The sequence below is a fragment of the Phalacrocorax aristotelis genome, chromosome 15 (assembly GCF_949628215.1).
Source record: "Phalacrocorax aristotelis chromosome 15, bGulAri2.1, whole genome shotgun sequence".
NCBI lineage: Eukaryota > Metazoa > Chordata > Aves > Suliformes > Phalacrocoracidae > Phalacrocorax > Phalacrocorax aristotelis.
The window spans coordinates 6,029,689-6,050,905 of NC_134290.1; the positions used below are offsets into that span (position 1 = coordinate 6,029,689).

At 44.3% G+C, this 21,217-nt stretch overlaps 1 protein-coding gene across 3 annotated transcripts in view; it reads left to right on the top strand.

The window, feature by feature from the left end:
* The window catches only part of MORC2 (MORC family CW-type zinc finger 2), a 53,937-nt gene that overhangs the window by 19,207 nt on the left and 13,513 nt on the right, over positions 1-21,217 (top strand). For all 3 annotated transcript variants that reach the window (XM_075110725.1, XM_075110726.1, XM_075110727.1), the window contains 10 exons: positions 315-474; positions 556-667; positions 2,096-2,221; positions 8,210-8,289; positions 13,262-13,344; positions 13,870-13,955; positions 17,730-17,870; positions 18,397-18,551; positions 18,694-18,822; positions 20,139-20,244. In XM_075110725.1, the coding sequence (XP_074966826.1) occupies positions 315-474; positions 556-667; positions 2,096-2,221; positions 8,210-8,289; positions 13,262-13,344; positions 13,870-13,955; positions 17,730-17,870; positions 18,397-18,551; positions 18,694-18,822; positions 20,139-20,244 (1,178 nt within the window). The remainder of the gene's footprint in view (positions 1-314; positions 475-555; positions 668-2,095; positions 2,222-8,209; positions 8,290-13,261; positions 13,345-13,869; positions 13,956-17,729; positions 17,871-18,396; positions 18,552-18,693; positions 18,823-20,138; positions 20,245-21,217) is intronic.

Consider the following 21,217-nt stretch of genomic DNA (forward strand, 5'->3'; position numbering starts at 1 on the left):
TGGCTTTTTAGTATTATGGAAGTTGTTACAGGAGGAGGGGAAAAAGACATTGAGTGTGTGAGTAGCCAGTAAAATACAGGTTACTTCGGAGTGGTTCAGTCTTAAGAGTAGGTGTCGTAGGAAGGCAACTCAGAGACTGGCAAAGACAGATCCTCGAGCATTTGACAGATGTGCAAACCACTGAAAAGCTAGGAAGGGCTCTTGCAGTGACTTAGGGGGCTGTCAGAAGGGGTAAGTTGCTCAGCCGTGGTCTGCAGAAGTGGCTGACTGGAGTGGGTGAACCTGAGTCGCTCTTGGTACAATGCAATTTGCAGGTCATTGTTCCTCTGCCCACCTGGAACGCACGAAGCCGGGAGCCTGTGACTGACAACATGGAGAAGTTTGCTATTGAGACAGAGCTAATTTACAAGTATTCCCCTTTCAAATCAGAACAGGAAGTGATGGAGCAGTTTAATAAGATCCGTGGTGAGAAAGGTATGTATGGACGGTGCTGGTCATGGACAAGGTATTTGGGGTTTGGCTGGGATTCACCTGATCAACGTGTTACTTGCTCAGGCACCCTGGTGATCATCTTTAACCTCAAACTAATGGATAATGGAGAGCCAGAGCTGGATGTGACTTCTGACCCCCGAGACATTCAGATGGCAGAAACGCCCCCAGAGGGAACGTAAGTGTGACGGATGTTATAGGCCCCTGGGCTCTGATCAAATTATGTGTAGGGTTTGGCTATATACTGCATGCACGTGTTTTTTTTAAAGCTTTTTCCTATGGTGAATCGGAGAAATTAGATCTTTAGTTTGTTCTTTAGCAGTTTGGAGTTCCTGCATGTAAATGGCCCGCAGGCTTTTTATGGTTGGGTGTTTGGTGTGAATGCCTGCATTGGCTTGTCTCAGCTTAGTCAAAGCAGCAAACTCGATGCCCTTCTTTAGGCATTAAAACAAAGGAACCCTAAGATATAGGTTTCGTTTTCTACACTCATCAAAAATGTTCTCATCAGAATGATGGCTGGTTGTGAGTCTGTGCTGCTCTCAAACTGGTGTTCATTTTTGTGATTAAATGAACCCTGGCAAAATGCGAGGCACTGCACAGGTCAGCCTCCACCAGCGAATGGTACAGGTGAGTACAGGTAGGGCATATCACCACATCTTTCTGGGAGCAGGGGCAGCTCCTGGACTTCCCTGCAGAGGAGGAAGAAGGTATGTGCTCAAAGGACAGCTGGAGGAGCAGAGGGCCCTGTTCAGGGAGAGCTAACTGCTGAATTGTTCACTTGTAGCCTGAAAAGGAAAAACTGAGTTGAACTGAGCCAAATGCTTGATTAGATCCCAGAGCTCCATGGGCACACCTAGCAAGCTTTTCCTTTTTTATGCAATTACATGCTGCTTCTCTGAAGTGCTTGAATTTCCCCTAGAAATACAGTTTCAAACGCTGTAAACCTAGGTATTTCTGTATGTATTAGCTTGATGTTATTGAGTACACAGGTGCAGCAAACTCCCTGGGGGCTTCCAGGGATCTAATATGTTTCTCAGTTTCTTTAATGCCTGCTGGTGAGCTTTCATGATTACCACTGATCACTGGAAGTAGCTTCTTCCTCCTGACCTCATGATACCATTTCTGTGTGTGATCAGTGCAGTTTCTGCTGGGAGCATACTCCTGACTGACTGAAGGGTAAGAGAAAGCACTAGCAAGTGAGGCACACGTTTAGTGTTAAATGGTCCAGTTTATAGGTTTGACCTTTATTATCCAGCCGTATTCAAAACATCTTTTTCAGGCTACAGTAATACATGCATCAGTGTTTTGTAACAGTATTTAAAATGTACAGCTCAATAGAAAAATCTCTGTAGAAGACATAGGTAGAAAAAACCTAAAAGAAATGCTTCACTTAATGTAGCTGCATGGTAATTAAAATAGAAAGGATTTTCTTTTACCTAGCTTCTTTGCTGAAGGTTGTCTCTTTGGCACGTTTTGAAGTAGATGGCTATGATCTGAGATGGTAACAGTTACAGTTGCATGAGGTTTGAATCCTGCCATAGGTGCTTAGAATACAAGGGAATGCTGAACAAACTGCTCAGACTCTGTAAGCATCCCTCTCTTGCAGAAAGCCCGAGCGCCGCTCCTTCCGTGCCTATGCTGCTGTGCTTTATATTGATCCCAGAATGAGGATCTTCATAAATGGGCACAAAGTACAAACCAAACGACTTTCATGCTGCCTATACAAGCCAAGGTAAGTATTTGACCCAAAGTCTGCAGATGTGTAGGACCTTTGGGAGTTTCCTTACAGAAAAGGTTTAGCATTTTCCTCTCCAGGAATATCCTGCATAATTCCATGTTAAAGCCACAGAAACAGATTGTAAGAGAATGGGCTGTGGTATTGACATAATGGAAAAAGAGGTAGATAGTGGAAAATCTGATGCTTTTGAAGATCACATGAGTAATTTGTGCATTTGGCTCCCTTTCAGAGCAAACAAAGAAATTAATATCCTGGTTGTTCAAAATGCCATATCCGTACAAAACTGTTGGGTAACTGTTGTGTTTTTTTAAGTAGGGCAAGGAAATACATATGGTGGGTGTTAGAATTATTACTGAAAAGAAACTAGACTGAGCGCTTTGAAACTGTTGCTTTGAAAATTAACTTTTATATGTAGCTGATCTACATTTGAGTAGAGATTGGGAAATACCTTTCCCTATGTTCCTTTTGAATTCCCTTGAACAAAAAAATTTGATAGTGAGCTGGAGTGTGCTGCCAGTTGGTTTAACAGGGACTGGAAAAAGTTATAAGGATGGGAGGGGAAAGGAAAACTTGTATTTAAGTCTGCTTGAGGCAGATAGTGTTATTCTGTCCCTGGTAGCATACAGGCTGCATTCTAGATACCTTAACATGATTTGTCTTAATAAAATAGTCGTAACTTTATGGAGTATTTGTGGACTGTTTTAATATAACATTTTGGATCGCAGTAGTGTTTCAGTAGTATGTGCCCACTATCAACCCATCGGTTACTTTTACTGACCGCCATCTGATGTCACACCACTGATTGCTGCCCTAAGAGCCTGGCCACTTTTCAACTTACAGTGTGGTTTGTCTGTCAAGCTCGTACTTCCTCAGCTTCTGAAGTGAAAATGTGTGAAATGGTGTCAGAAACTTGACCGGAGTCAGGGGATATTACGTACTTGTTGACCAAGCCAGTCATTGCATTGCAGAAGGCAGTTGGTAGGTACACCTTGACTTGCTGCTGTAAACCCTGATTTGCTGGGTAGAGAATCTCTGAATTTCTGGCTGTTTTACTTAAATGTGAGTGCCATGTACTGCTTCCTCTTGTGCTGCAGTCCAACAAAAAGTACTATGGAGAGAAAGCAGAGGAGGAGGGCACAGGTTTTTATCTCATCAGAGACCAGCTTCTTGCGAGACTCAGACAGGATGTGATTGCTATGGGATGGTGCTAGCATTGTCATGAGAGTATAACATGGACCAGGTCACCTCAGGTGTGCATCTGCCTCAGTATCTTCTTTTTCAAGTGGTCAGTAGTCGATGCCTGGGGAGGGATATGAGAATTTTGTTCTATACCATGGGACACTTTTCTATTGAAAAGAGACTGTTTTTAGACAATTTAGACAGCAGCTCTTCTGGGTCCCTATCACCAATTCTGTATCCGCTTTTTATTGTTTTGGGGGAATATTTGTGGATGTAGAGGGGAAATGCAAATTGTAACTGCTCAGCAACGGTAATTCGTGACCAAGGAATGATCTGGCTTGACGGGCAAGAAGGCCCAACCACAGAATGGGTTACACTGGCAGATGAGATAAGAAATGCTGTGGTATTGTCTCATAACAATGGTGTAATGCCAAGTGCTCAGGGGCCAGTTGTGGTAAACAGAGCTGGTGCTGGGAGATGAACCCAGTAATGGGCTAATGTGCCCCATGCTGATGCTTGTGGGATCAGTGCTGGCACAGGTGTATCTAATCAATCTTCTTGTGCCACATCTTTGCAGACTACTTGTAGATCTGCTTATGGTGGTAGGCCAATAAAAATTCCCCAACACTGTAAAGACATTTACATTTAAAATCCCCACTCCTGCAGCAGAGTACTAAAGACTGTGCAAACAAGGCCTTCCTGTAGAGCACGGTGTAGATCTCCTTGGACTTGGGGCAATTACTGTAGCCTTACCAGGTCTTTTTGGAGAGTCCAGACTGCTTCCTTCTTGTACTGGGCTCCTGATGCAAGGTTTGGGCTCCAGAAGCTGCATGACCGTTGGGACAGGTTGTCGAAGTCGCCATGCATTCTGAGAGCCAGCACAGCCCTTGGGGTGGGTGCCTACTCTGTGCCCTGGACAAGTGGAAATTCAATCTTTTACCTTCAGACACTTGAGCAGAGCTTAGTCTGCCCTGGATGGCTCTTTCCTAAGGGAAAACCAGTAAATCAGTCCATTCTGAGAGTGGAGTTACTCTGCTTTTACAGCTATAGGTGATTTTTTTTTTTCTTTTTCCTCCCTGTACCTGCTGAAAAGGGTTGCTTATGCCCTGGATTTTCCCTTTAGAGTTGGAGCCAGAGCTCGTGCATCCCCATTTAGCTACTGGGCTTTGAGTGCTCTGCAGGTTAATACTACTCCCCTGCACTTGTACAGGGACTCTGATTTGTTATGGTGCACACAGGTGTACCACCGTTAAGGTGTTCCTTTAGAGGTCAGCTGATGTGGCAGCAATGCTCAGCTCTTTAACATAGCTGTTTTTTGCAGAGCCTCAGCAGCCTAGGCCAGGTAGCTGTTGAACTTTCCTGGTCCAGCAAAGGGATGGGTAACAGGCAATGAAGGTTCACCTGTGTTACAGCCCAAGTAGATGGTGTGCTGCGTGTGGTGCATTCCTATGAGCTCTTTGCTAGTCTTTGGGGAAGCGTCATGGTGCCTGAGCCGAAACAGTGTTAATTTTGTCCATATTCTCCAGACAAAGGCCAGTGAACTACTGTAAGGGAATGCCATTCCTCTGTCAGTATGGAGACACCTCTGCCCATCCATATTGTTGGTTTTATAAGAAAGTCTGTTATAAACCAGCCTGGGCATGCAAAGGGCAGGTCACCTGATGGTGAACTGACGAATGACTCCTGATTGTAATCTTTTTACATACTTGTTGGAGAACATTGGGCCAAATTCTGTCTGAACTGATGCTTTCATGCCTTACGTTGGACATTGTAAGTACAGCCATCAGCTTGTCTCTCTGCTCCCTGGTCTGCCTTCAAGATCTGCTCAGGAGGATTGCCTTCAGGAAGTGGTAGCTGCCCTCCTACAGTAGGGCTGTAAGTCAGATTGCCTTCATCTCTGAAGGAAAAGCTTGTATAGTGCCTTGTCTGTGTTGGTGTTAGAGAACAAAAGATGGAAATCCATCATGGGCTTTAGGGTATTCAAGTGCCTTTACTGAAAATTGAGGTTTTGCAGCTGTTGCCCTGTTCCTCATCAGGAATAACAGCTTGTCTCCTGAGCATTGCACTTGTTTTCCTTTTGTCATCTGCCCTGTCTTGAGTAGAGGCTTCTCCATACCTCTCTGGGGCCTGTAATGTCCCAGTGGCAGGGGCAGGCTGGTTTTGTGCAGGTCCTTCACCAGTGTTTGCAGGTGTGATACCAGAGAACCAGCCTCCCTGGGAATGGCTTGTGTCCTCTGAAGGATTGCTTCCATCTGTCCCTTCCTGCAGTAACTGTTTGAGCTTGTTTAGCAGCACAGGCCGTGCAGATAGAAGTAGCAAGGCCATGAGCAAGGATGTCCCTTCATGAGGGCACTCCAAGGTGGTCATAATGAGTATCTTGAAGCTGGGAGAGAGTGTTTTACTATCGCATCCTGCAGACTTCTTGTCTGTCTGACCTGTTTCTGTATGTCTTTGCTACATATGCTGTTCCAGACCACTTGAATAGGGGCTTTCCTGGCTGTGACTGAAGGCATTTAGTGTTGGAAAAGAAAGTGAAACAAGAAGGCGGGCACAGTGATGGCTCACAGTGCCTCTCTGGGACACCCTGCAATTCCTCGCACTGCACCCAGTTGCAAAAAGGGTGCCTTCCATAAGGTCCCCTTCAGGTACTATCCTGCCTCACAAGCTGGGCTTGTTGAGGTAATTCAGCCTCACCCTGCTTCTCTTCTTTTGCCTCAGGAAAGTCAGGCAGGATATGGATGAGGTAATTTAATTATGCCAACATGTTGAAAGCAGTCTAGTTTTCAGAAAGTGTTCTCTCTCTTGGCCCCAAGTAGCTTTAATTGCCCTTAAGTAGATTTGAGGAGGTGGCACCACCAAAAACCTGGCTCTGCATCTCCTGACATGGCTATTGGGTGATTTCTGGAAGAGTTAGCACCTGCCTGCTTTTTCCCCAGTGAGGAGATCCATATGAATAGCAGAAAATGGGTTTACTAAATGCAGAAATATATTTAAGTGGACTGTCCTTGTGGTGTGAATTTTCTGGATTTGGGAACAAGGGATTTCTGTTGGTGAGACTATTTCTGACATCAGTATCAACCATGTGTGCTTGCCCACAGAAACATACCTGAATTATATTTTTCACCTGTGCAAAGTTGATTTCTCATGGATCCTGATAGATTATCTGCCATTTGGGGGGATCTTGTCTCTCATTGGATCTAAATGTGGTTCCTCCTACATTAGTGAGTTGGTCAATCAAGCCTTACATCCTTACGCATTTCCACCTTTCTGTAAAAACAGCATTTCTAGTGGTTTTTGCTTTGGCTAAATGCTGGAGAGGTTTATTTTTTTCTCATGAAAAGTTATTTGGGATGGGATTTTCTGCTCGATACCTCCAAAACCTTGTGTCTTAAGGCGGTTTGAGTTCCTGCAGGCTCTGATCATGCTTCTTGGTGTGATCTCCTGTTCCTGAATTACACGCCTCTGCACAGAGGTGATGCATACTCATGAGCTTCTGCCTCATACATGCCTGCCTCTCACTCTGCAGTAGTCAGATTCTGATCTGCATTTGGCATGATATGATATAGGAAAGGTGAAACACTGCAACTCAAGCAGAATTTACAAGGTAGTGAGTCAGATATGTAGCACCCAGAAATGTCCTGAAACATAAGCCAACAGTGTACCCTGGCAGCCAAGAGGGCCAACCGTGCCCTGGGGGGCATCGAGCCCTGCATTGCAGCCGGGCGAGGGGGGGGATTGTCCCGCTCTGCCCCGCGCTGGGGCGGCCTCACCTCCAGTGCTGTGGGCAGGGTTGGGCACTGCAGAACATTAGGGATACAAAGCTACTGGAGAGTGTCCAGAGGAGGGCCACGAAGTTGGTGAAGGGTTTAGAGGAGAAACCTTATGAGGAGCAGCTAAAGTCACCTGGTTTGTTCAACCTGGAGAAGAGGAGGCCGAGGGCAGCCCTCATGGCGCTCTGCAGCTTCCTCCCGAGGGGAGGAGGAGGGGCAGGGCTGGTCTCTTCTCTCTGGTGACCAATGCCAGGCCCCGAGGGAATGGCAGGGAGATGTGCCAGGGGAGGGTTAGGCTGGGCATTAGGAAAAGGTTCTTCCCCCAGAGGGTGGTGGAGCCCTGGCACAGGCTCCCCAGGGAGGCATCACAGCAGCAGCCTGGCCATATTCAGGAAGCACTTGGACAGGGCTCTCAGAGACATGGTGTGAATATTGGGGTTGTCCTGTGCAGGGACAGGAGTTGGACTCGATGATCCTTGTGGGTCCCTTCCAACTCAGGATATTGCATGATTCTATGATACTGTGAAACTTTAGAGCTGAAACTTGAAGCTCCATTCAGAGAGTCGCTCTGCCATATAGAAGCTTTGAGCTAGCTCTGTGTGGAGATGGCCACTGTCACACTGCACCTGTGGACAGATGTTTGCAGGAGAAAGGAAGGGTTATTTATCTGTAATAGGAGGTTTTTGAGAAGCTTTCCATATATATTCATTCCTCCTTTCTGCTTCTGAAGAAGTTATTCCTCCAAACCTTGGGAATTTCCTTCAAGCATATGGACTTATTTCGCCCCCTCCAACTAATGGAGAACGGGGTATTGTGGTTGCAGCTACTACTAAAGCATCTCTGACTTAAAAAGTTTTTGTCTAACTGCATCCAAAAATGCCCACTTCCTGATACATAAAACTCCTTCTCCATTTATTGAATCTAGTGAGAAGAGTAGAGTAGTGTGTGGAGACCTTATTCTCTCATACAGTGATGAAATCTTGGTTTGACCTTACTGCTGAGTTTGCTGATTAATCAGTTTTGATCATCACAGGATGTACAAATATACTTCAAACCGTTTCAAGACCCGTGCAGAGCAAGAGGTGAAGAAAGCAGAGCACATGGCAAGGATAGGTGAGTCTTTGGGGTATGCACGCATCCTGATTTTGCTGTAGTGAAGGAAAGGACTGAAAGAGGCTGCCTTGCTGGTTATGACCTGAAATTGCTTGCTTCTGTAATAGTTATGGTTGCTCAGGAAATGAGTTGTTACAGTGACTACAGATGACACAGACTTGCTTCTTCTGGGGAATATATGTACAGAATAACCCTTGGAGTCACAGCTGCCTGCCCTTGTTCCATCTGAAGCCTGGCTAAGCTGCCACCCTGTAACCCCACAGTTCTGCTCTTGCCTTTTGCGCATTAGCTTTTGGTTCTGTTCTCCTTCCTTCTGCTCCTTCCCTGTTGAGAGGCAGTTTGTCGTAGTTTAGCCTCAGTAAGCAGCTAAGCACCACACAGCCGCTCACTCACTCTCTCCCAGTGGGATGGGGGAGAGAATCAGAAGGGTAAAAGTGAGAAAACTTGTGGGCTGAGATAAAGGCAGTTTAATAGGTAAAGCAAAAGCTGCGCACGCAAGCAAAGAAAACGAGTTCATTCAGTGCTCCCCATGGGCAGGCAGGTGTTCAACACCTCCAGGAAAGCAGGTCTCCATCATGCCTAATGGTCACTTGGTAAGACAAACACCATAACTCCATTTGTTACCCCCTTCCTTCTTCTTCCCCTAGCTTTATGTGCTGAGTATGATGTTACATGGTGTGCGATATTCCTTTGGTCAGTTTGGGTCAGCTGTCCTGGCTGTGTCCCCTCCTGGCTTCTTGTGTACCTGGCAAAGCAGGGGAAGTTGAAAAAGTCCTTGACCAGTGTAAGCACTACTTAGCAACAATGAAAATACCTCTGCATTATCAACATTGTTTCCAGCACAAATCCAAAACATAGCCCCATGTAGGCTACTATGGAGAAAATTGTCCCTGCTGAAACCTGGACAGTATCCACCCCTTATTCCATACCGTTTATGTCATACTCAGGTCCCATACTACCCAATACGACCTCATTAACCACCCCTGCCTTCCCAGCCTTTGATATAATACACAGATATCATTCCCTTAGTCTATGGACCACGCCTGTAAAATGTCCACAAAATGTCCCGAGTTCATTTAGTCCATGACTTTGGGCTCCATCTGTAACGGTGGTCACTCAGGACAGGAGATGTGGTGTTTTGCATGGAGTTACTGGGCACCAAAGCCAGCCCAGGTTGGGTCACTGCTGCACTCACATGGCTTCTTGTAAGGCTTGTTCTCCACTGGTTCAGGTGGTTCCTGCTATAGTAATTCCTATAACATGCAACTCAAATCATGGGTTACAACAATTTAAAGGTACATCCATTACAGTCTCTACCCCTGGTCTCTTTGGACCAGGTTATAGGGTTTAACATTGCAGTGAACTCCTCAGCTTGCCCTTGCTCTGACTTGGACTTATCAACAGACTGCAGTCCTTTAGGGGAGTACCTGCTCCAAGTGGAGCCTTATGAGGCACAGTCTCTGCAGGGGTATACCCTGGAGCACTACTTAGCAACAACTAAACCATCTCCGCATTATCAATACCATTTTCAGCACAAATCCAAAACATAGCCCGTATAGACTACTATGAAGAAAATTAACGCTATGCCAGCCAAAACCAACACAGCCCTATAGCCAAAGCAGGTGTTCAGCACACACTTGCATTGCCTTCGAGAAGGTGCAAAGAGCATGATTTAGAGAGACTTCTTTCTTGCAGCAGTCCATGAAGCCTTCTTGATGTATAAAAGGTGAGCTTTAGTGTCTTGACACTGAAGAATGCTGCTATTTGGTGTCCTAGTGCTAAGAACAGATACCATTTGCACAGAACCATAATCCCATTTTCATCATAAAGATAGCCCACTGCCTCTGGTGATAAAGTGGGTGCTGAGCAAAGGGCTTTGAACATGGTGCTGAAAACTTGTGGCAGACCTCACGAGTGTTTTCTACAAGACTTGATCCCGTGAAGCCTCCAGGACTAAAACATTCTTGTAGCATCAACCTCAGCTTCAGTGGCACAGATCTAATTTCTTTGATTCTAGGAAAATGAATTTAATCTGTAAAAACCAAGTTCTCTTGTTCTGCTGTTGACAGAAAAGATTAATGTGTCATCATCTCCAACATACGTTTTCTTTTGAGAATGCACACCACTCTTAAGAGGGATCTTCACCAGGGAATGATTTAGAGTTTTCTCTTTGAAAACTAGGGGTGTGTTGTAAGAAATGGTGGGTCTTAATTGAGCTAACTGCAGTTCCAGTACACCATGGCTCCTGCCAGGGATGTGTTGGAATCCAGCATACTGTAGAACTTTATGGAGGGATTTATGAGTCTCTGGAAGTAGCTTACGAGCTTGTTGAACCAAAACTTAAAACTGCAAAATAGCTGGTGGGGGGAGGGGGAAGATACATGGGCAGCTATGACTATTGGTGACATGGCTTTGGCATATCCAAAAAGAGCCACGGCTCAGGAGTGAAGACGTACATATATTTAAGATTAGGAAAAGCCACACTTTGTTACCTGGGAACTGACTTCCTGCCTCATGTGATAAGCTGTAGCATGCAGATCATCCCTAAATGGGCAGATGGACCCAGGATAAAAGTACCATTCCTGGGCAAGATAGCTGGGAAAGACCATCAGCTGCTTTCTGTGTATTTCTGAACCAAGATTGAATATTGCACCAAAGCATCTCAGAACTGCCATTGCCTAATCTCAAGAAATCCTCTTACAAAGTTTGAAAAGCAAACAAACAGAAAAGGTGAGGAGTTAAATGGGTGTCCAGAACTGAAAGTCATTAAGAGCTATGTTCTGCATTGGCTATTAGTCCAGAGTATTTTAGTGTGTCCAGTGATGTGCCTGGCAGTAGCATGGGTGTGCCATGCCTGTTGTCCCCTGGGAGGACGTGAACATGGATTCTAGCTGCTGTATGCTCGTTGTCCTGCTTAGGGCATAGATTTTTTCCCATTAGGGCCTCAACCCTCAGACTCATAACTGAATTGATCCCTGTCAGCTATGCCTTCTCTGACGTCACTGCATTAGCGGAACAGGTTTGACCTGTGCCCTTATGGGTCACCACTGAGTTCTTCCCTCTAGACACAGTTGCATTTAGCCTACCAGCTTCTACTGTACAGGCTTTGATTTAAATGGACCAAGTGTTTTAACCAGTCTCCAAACTCCTGTGTTTTCATGTTTAGCCAAGCTGTCTCTTGATGATGAAGTCAGTCACACACTGCAGTTCTGCTGTGAACCTCAGAGTATGCTTCTGTGGGAATTAGTGGAACAAAACTAAAATGTAACCTGCATAGAAAGGAGAGGTGATTTCTATTGTAATGGTCTAAGTAAGTTGACTGTGCCCACTTGCATTCCCATACCTGCACACACCAAACCCATGCATTTCCACAAGTAATGCTGACCATGGCACGGAGGACGGTGCAGACCAGTTATCAAACACTGGCTACAGCATCTGGATTCCTTCTGGCTGGCAATTGAGTGCTGCTTTTTGGAGAGGTGCTTGGTAATTTCTAGGAACCAATTAACTATCTTGTCATCTTCTTGCTTACATTGTCTTCCGTAAGTCTTAGGCAAGATCATTCCTCCACTGTTGTGTTTCCTTGTTTTGGGTGTCTTACAGCTGTAGTTTGTCTCCTTGTTCGGAGAGCAGGGAGGGAGATGGCTCGTAGGGTGTGCTGCAACTGCACTGCTGCCCTGCTATGGGGGAGCAGGCCTGCTGCTCACCTTGGTGTAAGCCCCGCCATCCCTCAGTGTGTACTGGTTGTGTGTTTTCAAATAGTGTCTGTGCCTGTCAGTACATGCCACTCTTTTAACTCCTGTTTTATTGTTTCTTCTAGTTACCTTGCATGCAAATATTTCCGTTCATACTTTATTTATACCAGTCTGTTTCTGTTAGTAAACTCTACAGTTCATGAAGGCTGCGGTGTTGCTGCATCCTCTTTCAGAAATTTCCGTGCTCGTCAGCGAGCACGGGGAGCGTTGTGACAAGGTCAGTGCTGCATCCACAGCACATGTGCCTAGTCAGGTGCTTGCAGGTGGCAGCTGCAGCTCCGACTTTCCCTGCCCAAGCAGGGCATTACTTGCCAGTCCATGTTTATCCCCATGGACCTTATAGCTTGTGGGATGGATGAAGATTACTCACTCAATCAGTTCTTGTACAGCTGTGAGAACTGGCTTCCGACCTTGAAAGGGAACGTAAGAGGGTTGTAGCCAATGTGCTTTTGGATGGAGAACATGCAAGGTACATGGTGCTAATTTACCAAAGCACCTTGTGTCTCAATTTTAGGAAGGGATCTCCTCACTGAAAATTAAATTTATTGAATGAATCTTAAGCAATCCGAGGCTGATGTGTACCTATTGCCAGGCGCTCTTGTTGGTAGTCTGGAAGAGAAGCAAAAAGGGGAATTTATTCTCGGTGGTAAACTTTGTGCATGCAAAGATCAGGTGTAGTGGTAGGTTTTCAGAACAGTGTGTTCTGTTTTATGTGTAGCCCAGATTTGTCTTTTTCCAGGCAAAATTTAGCAATTATCAAAGACAAAAACATTTCTGAGAGTAGTCATTTTCCTTCATCTCTGCAAGAAGATTATCCCTTTGTAACTCCTTTTCAAGCCTGAATTCAGTCTTTGTTTTGTGAGAGCCTTTCTCTGCCTTCACGCTCCCGGGCAGAGCAGGCAGGGCCACTTGCATCCTTACTCTTTCCAGTTCCTCACTAACTTTTCATGGATCCTTCTCTTAAACATGTTTTTACAGAGTGTAGCCCTGCTATTATGCCAGTGTTGACTGCGACCTCTGAGCAAGTTAAAGATGGCATGTTGGTGGTGCCCTCTCATATGTAAGGTTTTGTTTTTTACCTTTTTGTGTTACCTTTGTACCCTTGTACGTGTCAGTCCAGCAAAGGCTTTCTGGAAATTGGTCTCCTCAGGTGAATGCCTTATGATACGCTATCTATACCGAATGGTTGACATCATCCTTTTCCCTGTTTGTTTCAGCGGAGGAGAAGGCTCGTGAGGCAGAGAGTAAAGCCCGTGCCCTTGAGCTGCGCCTAGGAGGGGATCTCACAAGGGAGTCCAGGGTGAGCCTTGTGCTTCAGCAGCACACCACGTTTTAGGCACTGAGGGACGGTTCAGGGTGGTGGCTTTGAAGCAGTGCTGGCTGCAGTGTTCAGACAGCTCTGTGTTCTCATCACCACTGGACGTGCTTCAACATCTACATGTCGTTTCCAGCCCAAGTGGGAAGCGTGCTGACATTCCCTTGCACGCAACCTCCAATATATTCAGAGTGGGGTGGCAACCCCCAGCCCCCAGGCGCTTTGTTTGATGTCAGCCTCTGCAGAAGAGGCCAAGGGAGTGTGAGGTATTTGGACAGAAGTAAAATTGGGTGCGTTTTGGCTGTTCCCTCTCCCTGCCGGTGCACCTGGCTCCTAAGCATTTGGGAGGGGCTAAATGTAAAGGTGTGCTGATTGTCACCCTCCACTGTTTGTGAATTCTTTACATTTAAAATACTTCTGAAATCTTTGTGAACGGGTCAAAAATCATAGAAGTGAGTTAATTTCATTAATTTCACAGCAGCAGATTTACTGTGTGATGCCTGTTTGCAGGTGACACTACGTCAAGTCCAAAACTCTGCAATAACCATGCGCCGGGAGGCTGATGTCAAGAAGAGGATCAAGGATGCAAAGCAGCGGTGAGTGCAAGGTGGTTCAGAGCTCTGATTTTCCCAGGCTGTTCACTCCACGTACTTGGATGTCTCTCCTACTTTGCTTGTGTGGTGGAGGGAGCAGTTCAGCTCAAAGGTTAAATACCTTTGGACATCCTGTGTGCCCTGGCTGTTAAACCAAGGGGATTGAGTTTGCTATTCTGGTTGCTTCTGCTATTTCCCTCTTACTTGCTGAAAGACATCTTTGGATTTAGCTTGTTTTCTTTAGATGTTTACCTGGTCTTCATGTCAGCTTTTTTTCACTCTTTTGCTTTTTCTTCTGCAGGTAAGATTCAGAGAGACAAACAAATGTTAGTAAGTTACAGTGAAATGGCTTTTAGAGTTGTAGAGATGTTTTCTAAAAACTTACTGAGTTCCATTATAGTCAGTGCTGTGAAATCCCAAGACACTGTTCTAACTTAGCTCTGGTTGCAATTAACTTCGCTATCACTGTACTCACAGGAATATTTCACTCTTTGTATACTTTTCTTTTGCAAATTTGTCATATGCATTTCACAAATGAAGTCGTAACCAGAAGCAAATGCTCTTAAAACAAATGCTGAGTCTGAGAAAGTTTGGATTTGTATATATCAAGTCTCTGTTCCCACCTAGTTGTTTTGCATGCTAGTTTACATGGCTGCTTAGGTCAGAACTATCCCAGAGTTGTTGCCAGAGATAGATCTAATGCATCTAAGATGCAAATAAATACAGTTTTAATTTAAAAGTGCTAGAGCTGTGATCTGGAGAACGCAGAAACTTTTGGGAGAAGCCGTTTTCTTCAACTTCCATGTACTTTTCCATGTACAGCTTGTCTTTTAATTGTTGGTTTTGATGAATTAGCGCACAAACTAAAATCTTGTGAATGGTCTTCTGGCCTTCCTGGCAACAGGCAAAATACTTGTTCCTTTTAAAAAGCTGAAAAACAAGGCAAGAACTTGGACAATTCAAGTTTGTTTGAAAATAGCTTCTCAATGCCCTTTGTTCACTAGTTGGAAATGAGAGATTCCAGGTTTTCTTCAGCAGTTCTTTCTGTTTAAATCTAAGAAGGTTTGTAGGCCACAAAATGTAAACCAGCTGGTTTGGAAGAATACCCCAATAGTAGATATGTCAAAAGGTTATCTCTAGTCAGGTTTCAAATATGTGATGATGAGGAAAATAGATGTATGTGACAGCTAACCAACAGCAGGGAAAAAGGCTTTTTGTTTGGATTTCTGTACAGACTTGGCCATGTGTGCTCCCAGGTGAGAGCTGCTGGGTCCTCAACCAGCTCTGGGCAGGCATATGACTTCCCCTCTGTCCCTCCATTCATCACCGGTGAACAGAGGCAGTTCAGAGGGGAAGGCTTTTCAATAATCTTGTACTTTATCCAGAAAACAGAAAAAAATCCTGAAAAATGTGTATAATAGGAAACCTTCTGTACAAAACAATTTCTATAGCCTCTCAGAAAACTCCTGAGTTATAGAGAATGTCCTAGGACAGTTTGCTGCTGTTTCTCTGGTGCTGGGTATGTCAGTGAAAGAAGTGTTTTCTGGTTTCTAAAGCCTGTGTAAGACAAAGTTATAAATCCAGGAGAAAGGACAGATGCTAAAGTCCTAGTAATAAAATCCTAGGCTTTTGGCCCACCACTTAATTTTCCGTGGTTTGGATGATAATTTGACTTCCTGTCCTCCCTGATAAAAATGAAGAGCTGCCCTTCCTGTTTTGTAGGTGAACGCATGTTGTCACTTGGAATTTAAGGATATACATCCTTTTCCAGAAGTTAGGAAAAGAAAATTAATCCCCGAGATGGGTGTTTTGCCACACCTACTCATGCTCTCAGATCACAGTTGTCCACCTGGATGGGCTGAGACCAAAAGGGTAACATTCTAGCCTTGCTTCTATGCTGGCAGTGTTCAAAACACCTCTTGGCAAAGGTTTAGGTTTAAAATTACTTGAAAGCTGCAGTTCTGGGTGTTTTCCTAGTAACTTATTTTAGAGTCATCTCTTTTAGAGGAAGGTGCGTTACAGGGTACTTATACACCTATGTAGGGAAGAGGATGGCTTTAAACAGAAAATTAACATTAAATTAATCTATTTTAGGGATTTATTCTGAGATGCTTGACCATTAAGACAGAGTTACATTTTATATCTGCAGATTAATATTGTGTAGTGCTCATACATGCAAGGTCAGGTTCTTTTAATATATTAGTAGAGAGTCAACAGATCATTTTAAAGAGTGCCACTGTCTTCAACTAATCACTTAAGGAGAAGTCAAATTCTTCATTGGGATAATGCATGTAAGTGCTAAGAATTTGATATGGGGGGGGGAATAAGGGACGTCAAAAACGAGAGGGGTGGTAAGACAGTGGTATAGACTATGCTTTGCAATAGTTAAAAGTTTGGACCTCACATTTGATGATACCTTCAGCCTGAAACTGAGGATCCTCATTATGAAAAATCCTTATCATAGATTTCATGGAAGCTGTGGAACCTACTTAATTTAGTCTGTTAAAGAGCAATAGTTCTGTTCATGAGACATGGAGATTTTGTTTGATTTGTAACACAGAGATATTTACATCTCCTGAGGCTTTGTGCATCGCAGGCAGTACAATTCCTGATAATCAAAGAGATTCAGATTCAGAAATCCGTATGCGCTCACAAATGTACTTGAGGCCAACTGTTGCTGAAGCCATCTGCTGCATAGATAAAGTAGAAATCATACAAATTGCTATCCTGTCATTTCCAGAAAAAAAGCTCTGCCTGGGCAGAGCTGTGGTATCTTTCAGCTTTCAAACTTAGAGCATTGTAAAAACTGTAATTACAAGAACTTTCCCAGAATCTGAATATCAAGACTGGAGTTTTGTATCAAAATCTTAATTTCCATGAATTATCTAGCATAGAAATCTACATATAGAAAATACAAACCAAACTAGCATTGGAGAGAACCAGTCTGTACCTAACAGTACTTTCATAAAACTAGTTAACTGTATTTTTTGAACATGCAGATCTGAAATAAAAACCAGAATCCATTCATGAAGGAGAAAATATATTCAAATGAATAATTAAATTTTCTGAACAGATACTGTCCAGCCTAAATTGGTGTCTATACTGCAAAGTTTTTGTATTTTGTTCATGTTTATTTGTAATGAACATTCAACAAAAGCTTTGTGTTTTTTAGAAACAGCAGACTACAGGACAGGTGTTAGTAAATCTGTAATGCTCAAAGGTGCTGGAAGGACATTGAGGTGCTGGAGCGTGTCCAGAGAAGGGCAACAAAGTTGGTGAAGGGTCTAGAGAACAAGTCTTATGAGATGCAGCTGAGGGAACTGGGGTTGTTTAGTCTGGAGAAGAGGAGGCTGAGGGGAGACCTTATCGCTCTCTACAGCTACCTGAAAGGAGGCTGTAGCGAGGTGGGGGTCGGTCCCTTCTCCCTAGTAACAAGCAATAGGACAAGAGGAAATGGCCTCAAGCTGTGTCAGGGGAAGTTTAGGTTGGATATTAGGAAAAATTTCTTCACTGAAAGGGTTGTCAGGCATTGGAACAGACTGCTGAGGGAGGTGGTTGAGTCTCTATCCCTGGAGATATTTAAAAGAAGGGTAGATGTGGTGCTTGAGGATATGGTTTAGTGGTGGACTTGGCAGTGACAGGTTAGTGGTTGGACTCGATCTTAAGGGTCTTTTCCAACCTTAACGATTCTATGATTTCTATACTCTCTGTCTAATGAAAGCAAATAATGAGTTTTATTTTCAATATCTCTTGAGGGTCTGTTTCATTCTCTTACAGGGCACTGAAGGAACCCAAAGAACTGAGTTTTGTCTTTGGTGTGAATATTGAGCAGCGCGATTTGGATGGCATGTTCATCTATAACTGCAGTCGACTGATAAAGATGTATGAGAAGGTGGGCCCACAGCTGGAGGGTGGCATGTGAGTTCCTGGAGATTTTTCAGCAATCTTTTTGCTTAAGCCTGGCATGTTCCTACATATAACTTAGGCTGTGCAATAACCTTGTTCTGCATTAATCATTCTTCACGAGCATGAGGCTTACTCATTTCGTCAGTCTTTAGTTTGGATTCCAACAAATAATTTATATTTAATATTGCCCAGTGTTTCCTGGGTTTCTTGATAGAGAGTTTTCTACACAGATTTTGGTCATATCTACAGCAGTATGAGGCTTTTGTGCTCGGTGCTCACATTTGGGGCTTATGAATACTGGTAACTATACTGCCTTATTACAGGGACAAGAATAGGTCTTGAAAGCAAATATTTGAGCCCACCTTACTTTCTGGATGCTGGCTCAAGTCTAATTTAGAAAGCTGATAAATTAAAACCTGTGCTGCTGCCAAATGGGTGGGTGACTGAGTGTGTGTGTAACCTGCTATTTTCAATATTGTTTCTCTGAACAGCGACCTGGTAGTTTAATGATGTTTGTGACTGTGTCCCCCTCTTCCAGGGCATGTGGTGGAGTGGTAGGCGTGGTGGATGTGCCCTATTTGGTTCTGGAGCCAACCCATAATAAACAAGACTTTGCTGATGCCAAAGAGTATCGACACTTACTGAAGGCCATGGGAGAGCATTTGGCTCAGTATTGGAAGGATGTTGCTATAGGTAATGAAGCTTCACAGTTACTAGGGGCTGGAAGGGGAAACTGGTGGCTGAAAGGCAGCTAAGGGGGAGGGCAGCCAAGAGTGCAGGTGGTGATTTTTGTAGTAATGACTCCATACTGAGTCGGGGCTTGTTTGTTTCCCAGCCCAGAGAGGTATCATCAAGTTCTGGGATGAATTTGGTTATTTGTCAGCAAACTGGAACCAGCCTCCATCTAGTGAACTGCGCTACAAACGCCGGAGAGCCATGGAGATCCCTACCACGATTCAGTGCGGTGCGTCCAGCCAGGCTGCGATTAGGAGGCTGGTCCTCCCTGGGGAAGCAGGGAGGGAATCCTGGCAGCAGTTGGGGAGCAGCTAAATGGGTAGGAGATTTGAGATGAGCTTTGCTATCGTTAGCCCCTTCTAGAGCATGTCTCCTCCTGTGAGTTGCCTTTGTCTGCACTTGATGCTACACTTGGACATCTTGGCATAAGGTTCCTTTCCTCCACCATTTACTAACCATGATGTGCTTCAGGTGCCCTTACAGAATGGGGCAGGTGTGGCCAGTAGCAGTGTCAAGATGGGCTTAGAAATGTCATATGAACTGGAACTGGCCAAAGCCACCCCTCCCAACAGTAGAATAAGATCTGTAACTTCCCTGTATGTAATGGAAAGTGGCCAAGTAATTTGTATTCTGAGGCACTGGCCTGATAATCGGTACTAGGTGTGAGCACAGAATGGAACCATTTACAGTAAACTTTCAAATTTAATGCATCTCTAAACAGCTCTGGCTAAGCCGTTACTGGGATAAGGGAGATCTCCACACAACTGCGTTGTTTCTTAGTAGAGGGACACCAACCTCCCTTAACATAATTTTCTCCACAGGACTTGGGGATGAGGATGTAGCAAGTAATGTGAGGCCAGTCGTGTGGAATGATTTTGTTAGGCTCTCCTGCCTTAATGGTTTTCTCAGTCCTTCCCAAGTTCCTCCCAAAGAGGAAGGGCTTTCCTGTCGTTGTTCTTGTCCTCTGCTGTTGACGTCCTTCCAGAGCCTGATTTAAGAATGTTTGCATTTTCTTGGCAAAACCTGATTTTTTTTAATCTGTTGATATTATGGTAGGCCAACAATACTCTGGAAGCCAAATCTTTGTGGTTCATCTAAAATTTATTAGATTTTTTTTTTTTTAGTGGCTAAATTTCTGACTTACGTTGATATCAGTAAGGGACAGCCTGACTTCTGAGATGAGCACTGATTTCAGGATTGGCTGTTCAGTTTGCTTTGTACGTGCTGTCATTGCAGCAGTGAGTGTGAGGTCCTCTAGAACCGGTTGATGCCGGGCTTCATCAGATTCTTGTTATGGATGCCTTGTACAAGATTTGAGGTCTTCCTTCCAGTGTTTTGTGAGCATGAAGCAAGAATTGACTCAGTATATCTGGCGGCTGTCTTTTTTTTGTTTGTTTTTTTGGCCACTATTCTTATTGTTGTTGCATATCCTTTGGAAATTGGCATGGTCCTTGGGCATTAAATGGGCTTGAGAAGTGCTGTGAAAAAAAATGATCTTGTGGCTCAGGCTCTATATTTCTGACTTGCAAAGCGTTTGTCTAACAGATGTATGTCTGAAATGGCGGACTCTCCCATTCCAGCTGAGTTCAGTGGAGAAGAATTACCCTGATAGCTGGGTGTGCTCTATGAACCCTGATCCTGAACAAGACAGGTAAGAATCAGTTAATACAAAGACTTTATTCAAGGACATGGTCCTGGGCAACCAGTTCCGAGTGGCCCTGCCTGAGCAGCGGGTTGGACCAAATAACCCCCAGAGACCCCTCCAACCTCAACCAGTGATTTGGTGAAACTAAGTTCCTTTATGGTTTTCTGCACTGCCACTGGAAATATGATAGTAGCCTTAGTTTATGCATGTTAGTTTTAATGTAAGTAGCACAGACAGCAATTGAAGAATAGTCATAAGTACAGGCTGGGAGCAATACATGTTCAGTGGAGTCTTTGCAGTTGTCTTTATTGCTTCTATAGCTCCAACCCATTAGACACGCAAACTGCAGCAACACCTCTGAGTTGCAGCGAGCCCAAGAATTACATTTTGCACAACTGAAGGAGCAACACATCAATTAATTTACCAGCAGTGTGTTCCACAGTTAGAAAATTTAGGTAGAGTCTAGTCATTTATTTGAATGAGGAAAATGATTGCTCTAGGCTGCTGCTTCTCTGTGGAGAGAAACACTACTAGAAGCTGATTCTTTGTTGTGTAACAAGGGAAGCTGCTCAGCTCTAATTCAGGTCCCTTGCCTCTGTGCTTAAAGACAAAGGGAATGAATCCAGGTGGTAACTTCTAATTGGAATAAAAATTTTAATATCTGTGGCTGAAAAGACTACAAAGAAGTGCTGATATTGATATTTGGAAAGTATTGATTTTCTGGCTTCTTCCTTTGCACCTGTCATTGGAAGAATACCGATGATAACTTCCCTGTTGGTCTGTGTATTTGTGCCCTGGTGCAGAGCTATGAAGAGTGGTTGTGGTGAGGATGTCCTCCAATTAACCTGCTGGGGCAGGGCCAGATCCGCAAGCCCGAGAAGAGGCTGCCACACCTCCAGCCCCTGAGGTGGAAGCAGTAGTGAGGCTGGGAATGTGTTGCTGGTAGACACACACACAAACACAGATAGACCACACATGT